The following is a 17,158-nucleotide window of genomic DNA, read 5'->3' as shown; positions in this document are numbered from 1 at the left end:
GAGGCAGCAATCTTGCTGAGTGCCTCTGAATCCTGGTACAGAACATTCTCTCTTAAGAACAGAATGTCACTGAGCAAATGTACTCATGCAACAAGTATTTGAGTAGGTTGAACACCTCCTGTGTGCCAGGTGCTGGGGATCCATCATGGATAAAGAAAGTTGCCTCATGGTGCTTCTATTCTAGCTGAACTCAGGGGTGTGACAACAGGTAATTAATAAAAGCCAGGATAAATATTGTAGGGCGTGTTAGAAGGTGAAGAGGAGATGCAGGATAGGGTGGGGGATTGGGGGTGCTGAGAGATGAGGTGGGTAGCAGTTTTAAATAGAATGACTGGGGTTGGAGCTTTTTGAGAAGGTGACGTTGGCAAAGATTTGAGGGAGGCTGGGGAATTGGCCACGTGGATATATGGGGAGACATGTTCCAGACAGAGGAAGCAGCTTGTGCAGAGACCCTGGATGGGGAGAGTAACTGGCTCATTTGAAGAGCAGTCAGGTGGCCACAATGATCAGAACGGAATGAACAAGCTAAGACATGAGTCACAGAGAAAACCGTGGGCAGATCACACAGGACCCCAAATAGCCTGCTGTGTCTTTTTACTCTGAGTGAAACAAGGAGCTGTTGGAAGGATCTGAGCAGAGTTGACTTAGGCTTTCAAAGGATTGCCCTGGATTTAATTGACTGCAGGGAGACAGGTGAAAAGCAGGGACGCCCATGAAGGTTGTAGGAATCAGGCAAGAAAGATGACATCAGCTTGACCTAGGCTATTTGCTCTATGCTGGAGAGATAGGATCAGTTCTAGAGGGGGAGCTTTAGAGGTGGAGCTGAGAGGGTTTCCTGACAGATTGGATTTGGGGTGGGCACACGGGAAAGGAGTTAATGAAGACCCCTTGGGTCAGGGCTGTGCTCCCACACTGCAGTTGCGTGAACTCGGGAGAAATGAAGGGAGAAAGGGAAAAGGAAGCAAGAAAAGAGAGAGCCAAAATGGAAACTGTTCTCAGTGCTGAGTGTATGTAAGTGATGAAGACACAGTCTTCACAAATCCCAGCTATTTTTTTTTTTTAATTGAAATACATGTGCATGTTTCAGAGGGCACACAGAACAGGGAACAATTTGCTAGCAGGCTCGAGTCAGGGAGGTGACATTTGAGTTGGGTTTTGGAAGATGAATAAGAGACTGCCAGGTGTATGTGTATGCATAGGTGTGTGTACATGTGTGCACATGTATTGAGGCTGAGGAATGGTGTGCAGATTTCTCAGAAGAGGGAAGGAGTAAGTGACACGTTTGGAATCCGCAGAATATAATCAGGTGACATTTAGAGAGTTTTGTAGCCTAGCCAATGCATCCCATGATCTGTAAAGTAGTGTCTTTATCTTTCTGAGGCTCGGTAGGATGGTGTTGCTGCATTTAGTGGGTTGTTTTTTTTTTTTTAGTTTGTCTTTAAAAATTTTATTATACACTATTCAAGATATTCAAAAAAGATACGAAGAATAGTTTAAGGTCACCTAGTGATTTTAAGCTGAAGTCCTGCAGGCAAAACGTTAACTCAAAGAGTACTTGGGATTGGGTTAAGTCACTTGGTTGTGTCCGACTCTTTGTAACCTATGGACTGTAGCCCACCAGGCTCCTCTGTCCATGGGATTCTCCAGGCAAGAATGCTGGAGTGGGTTGCCATTTCCTTCCCCAGGGGATCTTCGCTACCCAGGGATCAAACCGGGTCTCCTGCATTGCAGGCAGACACTTTACTGTCTGAGCCACCAGGGAAGCCTGACCGCTGGTTTAAAAGAGTTTTTCTCAACTAGGTGACCACACTGCCACCAGCGTTCTGTCACACTTGGTACCTGACTCCTGTGATTTATGGAGTCTTCTCTCACTGCTTTAAAAAGTTTGTGACAATCCCAATTCTCACTTTCATCGTGATGAAACAGGAGAGAAGGGGCAGGGCACAACCTTCAAAGGAATGGAACTGCCATAGGACATGACAAAAACTGGTTGGAAGATTTGACTTCAGTAGACCTTGAGCCTCGTTATGCGTTCATTGTAATGCATTAGCTAAGTGACACACTCACCAGCATTTTGACAGTTCTGAGACCAACCATAAAAGGTGAAAAAGTGGGTGGTTGCTCAAATCCTGGAAAATCCCCATCCCTTCCTGAAAATAATTGGAATGACCCTCCCACTCATTAGCCTATGAAATGAGCTAATGAGTAGGAGGATTCAACCATGCCGTGTTTCAAGGCTGCTCTCTCCCTCTCAGATGGCCCACCCTCTTGCCTGTGGAGTGTTTCTCTCTAGATAAATCCACTTCTGACCTCATCTCCAGATTCTTTCTGGAGGAAGCAAGAACCTCAAATTCACCTGGAACGGTAGCATGGTTATTTCAGAGGCTTAATAAAACAAACAGTAGTCACAGTCCCCTGATTCAAGGAAAGCATCTCTCTCGGAATGAAAAACGTTGAGGTTTGAGTCTGTCAATTAGAAAGGAGTAAATTTAGGGGATTTTGTTCCAAATATTACTGCCATACAAAGGTGATGGTAACTTCTCAAGTTGTATGGCTTTTTACAAAATCCTTCATCCCCCATTAGCATATGCTGACCTCACCATAACCTGGCCAAGTGGTGATAGCAAGTGGCTTTTATTTTATGCTGACAGAACTGAACCTCAGAGAGTTTAAGAGACTACAGAAAGCCATGTAATAAGAATGTAGCGGGGCTGAGGCCTGAACTAGAAAATTCAAAATCAAGTTCTGTGCAGTTTTTACTGCTCCTCATTATACTTCCTTCTGCAGTTTCTGGAGCAATCTTCTTCTTAAAGGATATGAAAGCACTAAAGGACCGTAATGATGTCAGTCTGGACAGTGGCCAGGGGCCTTTGGATCTTGTCCTTATTCACTGTGATGGCCTGCTCTTTCTGTTCCCTGGTGTCAGGCAGCACCAAGCGTCGGAGTGCCCTGGCCCGCCCAAGTCTTTGGAGATGCTCCATCTGCCTCATGGATTGTAGGCGTCCATCCTGAATGAAGTGCTTCAGAAAGACAGGGTGGTTACTCCTGTTTCTCTAATGAGTCTAAGTTCATGAAGTGCTGGGGTGATGGAGTTTTTAAGCCACACACAACTTAGGATTTTGAATAAATATTCTTTTTTCTTTGAATTGAATTATTTAGGCAGTTTGTTCAATCTTTTATATAGTGATCATAAAAGAAGAAAGATTTATTAGTTGGCTTCAATGTTCCCAGCACTGCGAAGAATTCCCAGATCGAGGCTCTGCCTTCTGTGTGTTCCCAGCTTGGTGAGGGATATAAATATCAGGTGAATAACAAGCAATAGAATAAATGCGTAATTGAGGTATGAACCAGGCATCATGGGAAACTAGATGGATCGGGATGTGCAGAGGGTGATGGTTTAAAACTTCCCAACAGCTGAGATTGTGTTCTGTTCCCAGACTTTGAACACTTCACAAATTCATTGTGTTCCAACCTAGTAATGATTACAGCTGATGGAAGTACCATGGCCATCAGCTCCATGTATTGTGATGTGCTGTGCTCTGCGGAACTCCACTGTTGTAATCCTTATCCCTCCCTGGAGGAATGCTCTATAGTTCTGCATTTTATTTTAATTTTTTTTCTGAGTCTAATGACACATTGTCATTGAAATGTTTGGTGGAGTCTCTCTCGAATTTTCTACAACAAAGTTGGATATTTGTCCAGGTTGTTAAAAGATTTGTGAATGGGCACGGAAGCAAATGTTAATGTTTATGTGATGGTTAAAGGCTAACCTTTAGTGTTCTTTTGACTGTCAAACATGCTGTGTGGATCCTAATGTGATGTGTATAGAAGAATCTGTTCATGTTCCCTAATTGTTTGTCTTCTGCGACTTCCTGTTGCCCAGATGTGGTACACAGCAGGGCTGCCTTGTGAGAAAACCAAAACTATAGTGCTTAAAATAATCCTGCTTAAGTAACTGGGAATAATAAAAAATAAAAAGGGAACATGTCACTGGATTTCAGAGAATAAAGTATAATCAAAAGAAAATCAGAAAAATGTGTTTAATCTTGCACATTCATGCTGGGTCTTTCATCCAAATATATTGAAGCTTCTGCTTACCTCTTGGTCATGTGTACACAAAGAAAACATTCTTTAATTGATCATCTCTTCCCTTTCCCCACGTGGTTGATAATAGACACTTGATTTTCTCCATGTGGAGCTAGAGATGCTCTTGAAGGTAAACAGAGCAGACATCTGTCTGAGTGGGAACTGCTGCGTGCTAAGTACACAGAAGAATGATTTTAAAAGTGTGCTTCCTTGGACTAGCTCAGCATTCAAATTCTCAGGTCCCACCTTGGACCTGCTGAATCAGAACCACTGGAGGTGGGCTTCAGAGCTCGGTTTTGACAAATTCTCTGGGTGATTCTGATGCAATGCTCAAGTTTGAGAGCCCCTGGCATAGAACATTAGAGATGGTATCTTTTCATTTTACTGCTGAGTGGTCCATGGAGGAAGAACAGAAACCTTGAAGGACACTTTTGTATAAAGCACTGTTCAGTTCAGTCGCTCAGTCGTGTCTGACTCTTTGCGATCCCATGGACTGCAGCACGCCAGGCTTCCCTGTCCATCACCAACTCCCAGAGCTTGCTCAAACTCATATCCATCGAGTTGGTGATGCCATCCAGCCATCTCATCCTCTGTCATCCCCTTCTCCTCCCACCTTCAATCTTTCCCAGCATCAGGGTCTTTTCAAATGAGTCAGTTCTTCTTATCAGGTGGCCAAAGGATTGGAGTTTCAGCTTCTACATCAGTCCTTCCAATGAACACCCAGGACTGATCTCCTTTAGGATGGACTGGTTGGATCTCTTTGCAGTCCCAGGGACTCTCAAGAGTCTTCTCCAACACCACAGTTCAAAAGCATCAATTCTTTGGCACTCAGCTTTCTTTATAGTCCAACTCTCACATCCATACATGACTACTGGAAAACCCATAGCTTTGACTAGATGGACCTTTGTTGGCAAAGTAATGTCTCTGCTTTTGAATATGCTGTCTAGGTTGGTAATAGTTTTCCTTCCAAGGAGCAAGTATCTTTTAGTTTCATGGCTGCAGTCACCATCTGCAGTGATTTTGGAGCCCGAAAAGAGAAAATCTGTCTGTGCTTCCGCTTTTCCCCCTTCTATTTGCCATGAAGTGATAGGACCAGATGCCATGATCTTAGTTTTCTTAATGTTGAGTTTCAAGCCTGCTTTCTCACTCTCCTCTTTGAGAGGAGAGAGCTCTTTAGTTCCTCTTCAGTTTTGGCCATTAGAGTGGTATTATCTCATATCTGAGGTTGTTGATATTTCTCCCAGGAATCTTGATTCGAGCTTGTGCTTCATCCAGCCCTGCATTTCACACGATGTACTTTGCATGTAAGTTAAATAAGCAGGATGAAAATATGCAGCCTTGTCATATTCCTTTCTTGGGAAACGAGTATGACAAAGCTGTGTACTGTCACCCTGGTTATTTAGCTTATATGCAGAGTACATCTTGCTAGACCATGTCAGTTGTTCTATGTCTGAATACAGGTAAGGTGGTCTAGTACTCCCATCTTTTTAAGAATTTTCCACAGTTTGTTGTGATCCACACAGCTAGCTTGTGCTGTGCTAAGTTGCTTCAGTCGTGTCTGATTCTGTGTGATCCCATGGACTGCAGCCCGCCAGGCTCCTCTGACCATAGGATTCTCCAGTCAAGAATACTGGAGTGGGTTGCCATGCCCTCCTTCAGGGGATCTTCCTGACCCAGGGACTGATCCCATGTCACTACATTGGTAGGCAGGTTCTTTACTACTAGTGCCACATGGGAAGCCCTGTTAGCATGTGAAATGAGTGCAGTTGTGCAGTAGTTAGAACAGGCAATGGCACCCCACTCCAGTACTCTTGCCTGGAAAATCCCATGGGTGGAGGAGCCTGGTAGGCTGCAGTCCATGGGGTCACGAAGAGCCGGACATGACTGAGCGACTTCTCTTTCACTTTTCACTTTCATGCATTGGAGAAGGAAATGGCAACCCACTCCAGTGTTCTTGCTTGGAGAATCCCAGGGACGGGGGAGCCTGGTGGGCTGCCATCTATGGGGTCTCACAGAGTCAGACATGACTGAAGTGACACAGCAGCAGCAGCAGCAGCAGCAGCAGCAGCAGCAGTAGAACATTCTTTGGCATTGACCTTCTTTGGGATTAGAACAAAAACTGACCTTTTCCAATTCTGTGGCCACTGCTGAGTTTTCCAAGTTTGCTGGCATATTGAGTGCAGCACTTTAAAAGCACCATCTTTTAGAATTTTGAAGAGCTCACCTGGAATTCCATTACCTCCACTAGCTTAGTTTGTAGTGATGTTTCCTAAGGCCCTCTTGACTTCACACTCCAGGATGTCTGGTTCCAGGTGAGTTATGGGAGTCATTAACACTGCTTTTCATAGTTCTGCTTATTCTTGCCACCTCTTCTTAATCTCTTCTGCTTCTGTTAGGTCCTTAATCATTTTTGTCTTTTACTGTGTTCTTCCTTGTATGAAATGTTGCCTTGATATCTCCAATTTTCTTGAAGATATCTTTCCCATTCCATTGTTCTCCTCTATGCCTTTGCATTGCACATTTCAGAAGGGCTTCTTATCTCTCGTTGCTATTCTCTGGGATTCTGCCTTCAGTTGGGTATGTCTTTCTTCTTCTCCCTTTCCTTTCACTTCTCTTCTATCCTCAGTTATTTGTAAAAACTTCTTCAGACAACCACTTTGCCTTCTTCCATTTCTTTTTCTTGGGAATGGTTTTGGTCACCACCTCCTGTACAATGTAATGAACCTCCATCTATAGTACTTCAGGTACTCTATCAGATATAATCCCTTGAATCTATTCATCACCTCTACTGTATAATCATAAGGGATTTGATTTAGGTCATACCTGAATGGCCTAATGGTTTTCCCTACTTTCTTCAATTTAAGCTGAATTTTGCAATAAGGAGCTCATGGTCTGAGCCACAGTCAACTCCCAGTCTTGTTTTTGCTGTCTGTATAGAGCTTCTCCATCTTCAGCTATAAAAAACATAACCAATCTGATTTTTATCTTGGCCATCTGATGTAGATGCATATGTGTAGAGCTATCTCTTGGGTTGTTGGAAAAGGGTGTTTACTATGACCAGCATGTTCTCGTGACAAAATTCTGTTAGCCTTTGCCCTGCTTCATTTTGTACTCCAAGGACAAACTCGCCTTTAATTCCATGTATCTCTTGACTTCCTACTTTTGCATTCCAATCCCCTATGATGAAAAAGACATCTTTTTTGGTATTAGTTGTAGAAGATGTTGTAGGTTTTCATTGAACCATTCAGCTTCAGCTTCTTCAGCATTAGTAGTTGGGGCATAGACTTGGATTACTGTGATGTTGAATGGTTTGTCTTGAAAATGAACCAAGATCATTCTGTTGTTTTTCAGATTGCACCCAAGTACTGCATATTGAACTATTTTGTTAACTGTGAAGGTTATTCCATTTCTTCTAAGGGACGCTTGCCTAGAGTAGTAGATATAATGGTCATCGAATTAAATTTGCCCATTCCCACCCATTTTAGTTCACTGATTCCTAAGATGTCAATGTACAATCTTGCCATCCGCTGCTTGACCACATCTAACTTACCTTGATTCATGAACCTAACATTCCAGGTTCCTTTGCCATATTGTTCCTTACAGCATTGGACTTTACTTTCACCACCAGACAGATCCACAACTGAGCATCATTTCTGCTTTGGTCCAGCTTCTTCCTTCTTTCTGGCTCTATCAGTAATGGCCCTCAGCTTTCCCCCAGTAGCGTATTGGACAACTTCCAAGGTGGGACACTCTTCTTCTGGTATCAGGTCGTCTTCTCTTTTTATACTGTTCATGGGTTTCTCATGTAAGAGTCCTGGAATGGGTTGCCATTTCCTCCTCCAGCAGACCACATTTTGGTAGAACTCTTCACTATGGCCCGTCCATCTTGGGTGGCCCTGTGCAGTATGGCTCATATCTTCATTGAATTACTCAAATCCCTTCACCATGACAAGGCTGTGATCCATGAAAGGGATGTGATATTAGTTTATCCTGTTATCATTGATATTAATTCTGATAACCAGGTTAAGCTTTGTCCATATTTCTCCATTGTACTTTTCTTTGTCCTCAGTAATTTATAAGTAATTTGTCAGAAGATACTTTGAAACTGTTAAAATCCTGTTCCTAACACACTTTTACCCAGTGGTGTTAAAATCTCTTGATGATTCTTCCCTGAATCAATTATTACTATGGTGGTTGCAAAGTAATTTAACTGAAGGAAGTAATCTTTAAAAGTAGACCTTTCAGATAACTATTTGAGCAACAGAGTTTGAGAGAATTCTCTCTCTACCCAAACCCACTAGAATTATTTCTAGAATCAGTATCCTATGCTATTCCTGCCTAATTACAACTCATTTAATGACTTCCAGTTTTGGCCTCCACAATGAGCCCTGCATGTCTCACCCCCTTCAGCTTAAATTAGATATAAACATCCTCATGAAATAGTATATATAATGTAGACATTAAGTCAATCTACAAACATTTTTCTCCTCATTGACACAGCACACACACACATGCACAGCTGTAAAATGCTTATGAATTTTGAGTTTCCCACTAGATTTCCATAAACAGCCCTAGGGCTTTGTTTGTTCCTAGTTGCTCAGTCATGTCCGACTCTTTGTGACCCCATGGCCTGTAGCCTGCCAGGCTCCTTGTCCATGGGATTCTCCAGGCAAAAATACTGGAGTGAGTAGCCATGCCCTCCTCCAGGGGATCTTCCCAAGCCAGGGATCGAACCCAGGTCTCCCACATTGCAGGCGGATTCTTTACCATCTGAGCCACCAGGGAAGCCCTTTGTTTACAAGTGCTTGGTTTACAACTAACTAAAAATACTTCTCATTTCTTATGATTAATTGCATTAATGCTAATAATTAGGACATAAAGAAATTTAAAAATGTAGATATTCTACTTCAAGGTTTTATATTTCACCTAGCCTTATAACCTAAGAACTAAAAAAAATGATGTATGGTATCTTACTGTAATGATAGCAATTATCTAATCATAATGCATGAGTTTATTTTGGATCATTCTTCCTGGCTCTATAAAACTCAATCTCTTTAACCTAACACTGTCCTTAATCCATTAGAGCAGTCTATTCTTTAAGAGTCATCCTCTCATTTATTTGTTATTAGACGAAAGTTTGTTGGGGAATAGAAAGTTATTCTTGAAGTATCTTTTCTCAAATTACTTGTAAGTCTCCTTACAGATTCGTTAATGGGAGGTTGATGTGCAAACTGAGGAACAGAGAAATCCAATTATATCACACCTATTCGTTGGAAAATCACTGGATTATTGCCCTAAGGAAGGCTTGTAATATAGTTGGCAATATTATAGGTGTCCGAAGTCAGTGCTTGATGATGGGAAAGACTGAGGGAAGGAGACGAAGGGGGTGACAGAAGATGAGATGGTTGGATGGCATCACCAACTCACAGGACATGAGTTTGAGCAAGCTCTGGGAGATGGTGAAGGACAGGGAAGCCTGGCGTGTTGGAGTCCATGGGAGTCACAAAGAGTTGAACGTGAGTTAGCGACTAAACAACAACAACAATTCACTGCCAAGCCCCACTAGAGTCATCACGTCAACCCTGAGAGGTGAACTGGCTTGCTCAAGTCCACAGAGTCAGAGGTCAAGCTGAAACCAGAATCAAGGGCCATGGGCATCCTTTGAAGTCAAGACTTCTCCCAGTATTTTCTGTTGGTGTGAAATAATAAACAGGTGTGGTTATCTCACAGCCTTGAGTCACTCTCAAGGAGAAAATGAAGCATGCACGGTAGAAATGTGTCTTAGAGAAGCAGGGTGGCTACATTTACACCTTGTGCAGAGAGAACTCAGCCATTGGGTGGCTGCTATTTCCGGGCATCATGATATCATTTCTACACATATTTTGCTTACAGGGCTTGAGACTGCAAAGTGATTTAGACGATATGAGATTTTTTTGCTTAAATTCCTTGATAAGTTTAAAGAGGGCTTGAGCTCACATTATTACCCCAAGGTAAATTGCTTTAGATCTTCATTTTACTTGAAGGTGGACTCTAGGGAGCTGAGTGACAGTCTGGACTTTGGAGGTCTTCTTTGAAGGGTTCGAAACAGATGTCTGAGATACAGCAATGTGCTGGACCTGGAGTCATGTTACCGGGGACAAAACCTGACTGCATGGCTATGCATCCCTGGAACACTACTTAAGCCTTTCTGGGACCTGATTTTTTTTCATTTCCACCAGCAAAACAAGCAGAGTAAGTTCTGCTTAGCTGGTTCTTTCCTAGATTTCAGATGACAAACATAGAGATTAGCACAATAACTTACCAAGGAACAATTGATTGAAAGTGAAAATTAAGCCAAATAAAAGATATAAATTAAAATAAGCACAACAGAATAACTGCCTTATTAATATACAATGCAAAGTGCTAGTAATCCTCTACCTCCACAGATTCTGAGTTGCAAATGAGTGGGAATACATTTTCACTTTTACATAACAGATTTCCAAGAAGACTTATTTAATGAGAACTTAAAGAGTGGTTTTATGTTCCAGGCACAAACTCTTTTACAATAATGAACTCATTTGATTGAGGCAGATGCTATTATGCCCCCATTTTACAAATGGGGAAACTGAGAAGAGAAACAACTTGCCCAAGATCAACCATGAAGTAGAGGATCTGGGATTCAAACCTAGGCCACCTGTCTCCAAGAATCCTCACTTTTAACCCCACTGCACTCTGTAGGGAACGGCTGTGAGGTCAGCCATAAAGATGAGGTGTTCCCTGTTCCAGGTGGAGCGTGTCATTCATTCAAGGTGATTGCTGTGTTGTTCTTATTTTTAAACATATGGAGCATCTCAGAGTCAAAAATTAGAAATGGTATTGGAAGTGGATAATTACCGTGGGAACCTTTGAAAATAGATCCAAGTTTAGGGTAGAGAAGTCTGGTGGTTTTGCTTCTTCTGGGAACTCATTAAATATTCTCAGGATAGCTTGGTTTTATCAGACAGGTGTCCTTCTGAGATACTTGAGTATTTCCTTATGCCACAATGTTTACCAGGTCATTCAATGCTTGTATAAAAATACAGGCAAACTCATCCAGAAATGTTTCTGTTCCACCAAATGACTTTAGTGTGCGGAACAGTGGTTCTACCCTATGCCTGTATGCTTCCTCATTTATAGCCATATCTGGACAACTTTAAACAGTTGAAGTCTGCAGTACATACTGTTTACAGAATCTTCCAGAATTGGGTCAGCAAGACCATTTTCCTTGCATAATCAAAAAAAAAAAAAACACGTGGTAACATGTCCTTCTTCAGTTTTATAACACTTCTGTTGGTCTGGGGAAAGACATAGTTGTGTCTGTTTCTGTTTTTTTTTTTTAATTAATTTATTTTTTAATTGAAGGATAATAGCTTTACAGAATTTTGTTGTTTTCTGTCAAACCTCAACATGAATCAGCCACAGGTATACATATAAAAGAATAACCCGTATTGAAGTATAATGAATATACAATATGATATGCACTCATTTTTAACTGTATGAATACATAATTTTAATTCAGAGGTATCTTTTTCTCTCTAGATACATGTCTGAAATGGAGACTTGGAAGATGTTTTGGGGAATCATCTTCCTTGCAGCTGGTTTTGGCTTCATCAAGTCACAGAGAATTGGTAATACATCTTTAAGCCAAAAATGAAGGCCTTGCCAGCAATAGAGGGGTAGTGACAATATTAAAAGAAAATATCACAGGAGTTTCATATTTAATGAAAGGGAAATGATTCTTTTAAAGAGAACTTGAAAATCTCCACGTTTTTAGTAAATGGGCCTTTGATTTTTTTCAAAGCTTAACCTCAAACGGCAAAAAAAGATATTAAAAGTGCTACTCTTCTGAATGAGTTATTAAGCTCTCAAATGATTTTGTGAAAATGGACCTATTCTGTTGACTCTGCATTTTGCTTTGTCTCCTTTGGCTGTGCTTTTCCACATTCAGTTCAGTTCAGTTGCTCAGTCATGTCCGTCTTTTTGCGACCCCATGGACTGCAGCACACCAGGCCTCCCTGTCTATCACCAACTCCCAGAGCTTACTCAAACTCATGTCCGTTGAGTCAATGATGCCATCCAACCATCTCATCCTCTGTCATCCCCTTCTCCCGCCTTCAATCCTTCCTAGTATCAGGGTCTTTTCGAACAACTCAGCTCTTCACATGAGGTGGCCAAAGTATTGGAGTTTCAGCTTCTGCATCAGTCCTTCCAGTGAACACCCAGGACTGATCTCCTTTAGGATGGACTGGCTGGATCTCCTTGCAGTCCAAGGGACTCTCAAGGGTCTTCTCGAACACCACAGTTCAAAAACATCAATTCTTCCGTGCTCAGCTTTCTTTATAGTCCAATTCTCACATCCATACATGACTACTGGAAAAACCATAGCCATGACTAAACAGACCTGCATACAGATTTCTCAAGAGGAAGATAAGGTGGTCTGGTATTCCCATATCTTTCAGAATTTTCCACAGTTTATTGTAATCCACACAGTCTCTCAAATTGCAATGTGATGAAACCAACACTTCTATGCTTGAAAGATATTCTATAGCCATGAGGTTTCTCCTGGTTGGAAAGATCAGGGAAACACTTCCTGGCCTGTGTTTGATCTCTTCTGTAAAACCTTTTAGGGGGCCGTCCCTGGAGCTCTCACTGAACCCTCACCTCTCAAGAGGATTGTAGTTTGGAGGGTCAAAGGGAAGGAAGCTTAAAGAACCCCAAGCTCATTTACTATTTTCCTTTTCAATAATTCTGACTTCACTTGATCATGATTAGGAAAGTTCCCAGAGGTAAGACTCAGGACTCTAGAGGTGACAGATGAATTTGTTGTTCCTGAAGTACACCAAGCATCTCCAGCCCTTTTCTGCCTAACTTCTCATGTGGGTTTTGCCCTTCTGTAACATGGGCTTTAAGTTTAATCTTCTTTAAGGCAGTCCAGGGTATGGACTGGGTGTCAGGGGACCTGGTTTCTAAACTGGTTCCTTGAACAGATTTACACAAGTTACTTGCGTTTCTAGGTCTTATTTCCCTTATCTGTAAGATGGATGAATTGAATTAATTATACTTGCACTACTAGCCTCGTGTAATTATTTAAACTAAAATTCAGTAAAATTTAAAATTTCGTTTCGGAGTCACAGTAGCTACTTTTCAAGTGCCAAACAGCCACACATACCTGGTGGCTGCAGTATGGCATTGCATGATCCTACAGGGTTATTCTAGCTCCAGAAATTTCTGTTTCCCCGATTTGGTTTCATTCACGTTCCATGGTTGTATCTCTGTCAGTGATGTCTGCTCCCTCCCTCTTTCCCAAGCGTTTCCTTCTTTGGACGTTTTTTGGGTGGCTCCTCTATCACTCGAGTGGTGGACCAACAAGCACAATGTATGGTATCTGCCTTCACGGAGCCCACAGTCTAGTTGGGGAGATTGTCATTAATTGAATAAGCACACAAACGAATGTTGCATTATAAACCAGGATAAAAGAACACGATTCCGTGCGGATGTACTATAGAAGAAAAGAAGAAGAAAAAAAGAAAAAGAAAAAAGAGGAAAAATAAATCTGATGCAGGGAACAGCATTTTTTTAAGATGAAGTATAGTTGATTTACAGTGTTACAGTGGAGAACAGTATGCAGGATCCATAAAAAAACTAAAAAACAGCTACCATGTGATCCAGCAATCCCACTCCTGGGCACGTATCAGAGAAAAACAGCATTTGAAAAGACACATGCATGCCAGTGGTCGTTGTGGCACTATTTACAACAGCCAGGGCATGGTAACTATCAGAATGTCCATCCACAGATGAATGCATAAAGAGGACGTGCTCCGTGTATACCGTGAAATATTACTTAGCCAGAAAACGGAATGAAATCGTCATTTGCAGCAACATGGATGGACCTGGAGATTATTATACTGAGTGAAGTCAGACTCTTGAGAAACCTGTATGCAGGTCAGGAAGCAACAGTTAGAACTGGACATGGAACACACTGGTTCCAAATAGGAAAATGAGTACATCAAGGCTGTATATTGTCACCCTGCTTATTTAACCTCTATGCAGAGTACATCATGAGAAACACTGGGCTGGAAGAAGCACAAGCTGGAATCAAGGTTGCCGGGAGAAATATCAATAACCTCAGATGTGCAGATGGCACCACCCTTATGGCAGAAAGTGAAGAGGAACTCAAAAGCCTCTTGATGAAAGTGAAAGTGGAGAGTGAAAAAGTTGGCTTAAAGCTCAACATTCAGAAAACGAAGATCATGGCATCCGGTCCCATCACTTCATGGGAAATAGATGGGGAAACAGTGGAAACAGTGTCAGACTTTATTTTTGGGGGCTCCAAAATCACTGCAGATGGTGACTGCAGCCATGAAATTAAAAGATGCTTACTCCTTGGAAGGAAAGTTATGACCAACCTAGATAGCATATTGAAAAGCAGAGACATTACTTTGCCAACAAAGGTCCATCCAGTCAAGGCTATGGTTTTTCCAGTGGTCTTGTATGGATGTGAGAGTTGGACTGTAAAGAAAGCTGAGCACCGAAGAATTGATGCTTTTGAACTGTGGTGTTGGAGAAGACTCTTGAGACTCCTTTGGCCTGCAAGGAGATTCAACCAGTCCATCCTAAAGGTAATCAGTCCTGGGTTTTCATTGGAAGGACTGATGCTGAAGCTGAAACTCCAATACTTTGGTCACCTCACGTGAAGACTTGACTCATTGGAAAAGACCCTGATGCTGGGAGGGATTGGGGGCAGGAGGAGAAGGGGACGACAGAGGATGAGATGGCTGGATGGCATCACTGACTCGATGGACGTGAGTCTGAGTGAACTCTGGGAGTTGGTGATGGACAGGGAGGCCTGGTGTGCTGCGATTCATGGGGTCGCAAAGAGTCGGACACGACTGAGCGACTAAACTGACTGACTGAACTGAAGTCAGACAGAGAAAGACAAATATTATGATATTGTTTACATACAGAATCAAAAAGAGAAAACTTCTTTACAAAACAGAAACAGACTCACTGACCAGAGAAGGAACTTATGGGGGCAAGTGTGGGAGGAGGGAAGGACAGTTAAGGGGTTTGGGACTGACATGTACACACTGCTGTATTTAAAACAGATAACTAACAAGGACCTACTGTATAGCAGCAGGGAACTCTCTTGGTATTCTATAATAACGTACATGGGAAAAGAATTAACAAAAGAGCAGATATATGCATATGTATAACTGAGTCACTGCTGTACACTGGAAACTAACACACTCTGTTACTAACACACACTGTTAATCAAACATACTCCAATATAGACTAAAAATTAGGTGAAAAAAACATGATGGAGGTAATAGTATTCTTTAAAAAATTGAACTAGAGTTGATTTATAGTGTTGTGTTAGTTTCTGGCATATAGCAAAGTGATACAGTTATTCATATATATGTATGTGTATATATATATATATATATATATATATATATATATATATATATGCCGGGAGCCAGTGAGGCATTCCACTCGTGACAAAGGTCATGAGGAAGGAGGCTCAGCATACGCAAAGGAAGGATCAAGCCTCAGGAGTCCCCCCGGATATTCTAGAGCATCTACCCCCCAAAAAACCAGAGTCTGCCTACTTTATTGCTTTGTGCTCTCACCTCTGACTTTAATGGGGGCTGTCCCCCACCACCATCTCACTCTCTCTGTCAAAGAGTTAACTTACAGCTCCAATTAATAAAGTTCCTGAGCAATTAGGAGTGTTTAAATCCAAACCCCTCAAATAGCTCTCTAACTTGCCTGACAAGTTTACCCAGACTCCTACAGCTACGCATACGATTGTTTACAGTCTCCCAGCCTTGAGAGGCACGGGAAGCTTAAGATATTCAATTAGCTTAGAGCTTCTCAGAGAGTTAGAGACTGTCAGAATAAAACTAGTAAAAGATTTCATTGATGAGCCAATGCTTGTTGCCAAGTTTCCACATCCCCTGTATTGTATCCTTGAATGTGTATTAATTAATATAGTTGGTATGTAGAAAAAATAAGTAGTGGCCTTAGTGTTAGCAACTTTAGACCCTTAAGGTAATAAATTCTTTCCTTTGTTGTAAACCCATTACACATCCGCCCTATAGGAATGCAATTTTATCTAACACTTTCGGAAGATGGCGCCAAACCTTAAAATAATTACTCTTAGAGAAAATAAGTCTTTGTCAAGAGTCATAAAATGTTAATAGGCCTTCTGGCCAGAAGATGATGTAAGTCACCTAAACCATTTGAATACGATAAATTTGCAGGATAGAAACCCTGGTTTTTGATAAGGATCAAAGACTGCTGACTTTGCATCCCCTATTATCCTCTATGTGTAACTTAGGGTATAAAAGCCCCTGTTGAAAATAAAGCTATGGGCCTTGCCTGCCAAAGCTTGGTCTCCCCATGTCATTTTTCTCCTTAACTTCCAGCTGAGTCTCCATCTGGAGTGCGGAAATCCTCTGTGACCACTTATTTGCCTTGGCTTCTAAGACCCACTCGAGAAGGTGTCTAAGGTGGGGCACCTTCCACTATTCGAGAGGGCGCCTGCGGCCTCCGTGGTCAGAGCTAAGCTGGTGTCACAGGTTATATTGATTTTCTGTGTAAACCAAGCTACTCAGCTTGTTTTCTCCACTGAATTTTCCTACTGAGCTATCCTCATTCTATTACTCTTTATATCTCTAATTAACATTTGAATAGGTCGCTGAAGCCGTCTCTCCTTCGAATACCCTGGATCAGCCGGAGCTGGTCCCCGGCATATATATATTCTTCTTAGATTATTTTCTATTATAGTTCATCATAAGATATTGAATATAGTTCCCTGTGGTGTACAGCAGGCCCTTGTTATATATTTTACATGTAGCAGAGTATCCTGAATATTCACTGGAAGGACTGATGCTGAAGCTGCAGCTCCAGTATTTTGGTTATTTGATGTGAACAGACAACTAATTGGAAAAGTCCCTGGTTCTGGGAAAGACTGAGGCCAGAAGGAGAAGAGGACATCAGAGTTGAGGTGACTGGACAGCATTACTGATGCAATGAACATGAACTTGGGCAA

At 41.8% G+C, this 17,158-nt stretch overlaps 1 protein-coding gene across 1 annotated transcript in view; it reads left to right on the top strand.

The window, feature by feature from the left end:
- Positions 1-17,158, top strand: part of LOC109563465 (collagen alpha-4(VI) chain-like) — a 139,425-nt gene that overhangs the window by 4,165 nt on the left and 118,102 nt on the right. Inside the window, exon 2 of the mRNA XM_070797000.1 lies at positions 11,644-11,732. Coding sequence (XP_070653101.1) covers positions 11,648-11,732 — 85 coding nt within the window. The 5' untranslated portion in view covers positions 11,644-11,647. The remainder of the gene's footprint in view (positions 1-11,643; positions 11,733-17,158) is intronic.

Source organism: Bos indicus, chromosome 1 (assembly GCF_029378745.1).
Source record: "Bos indicus isolate NIAB-ARS_2022 breed Sahiwal x Tharparkar chromosome 1, NIAB-ARS_B.indTharparkar_mat_pri_1.0, whole genome shotgun sequence".
In the NCBI taxonomy this organism is placed as follows: domain Eukaryota; kingdom Metazoa; phylum Chordata; class Mammalia; order Artiodactyla; family Bovidae; genus Bos; species Bos indicus.
The sequence above is the reverse complement of the archived record's forward strand: the minus strand, read 5'-3'. Positions and strand labels throughout refer to the sequence as shown.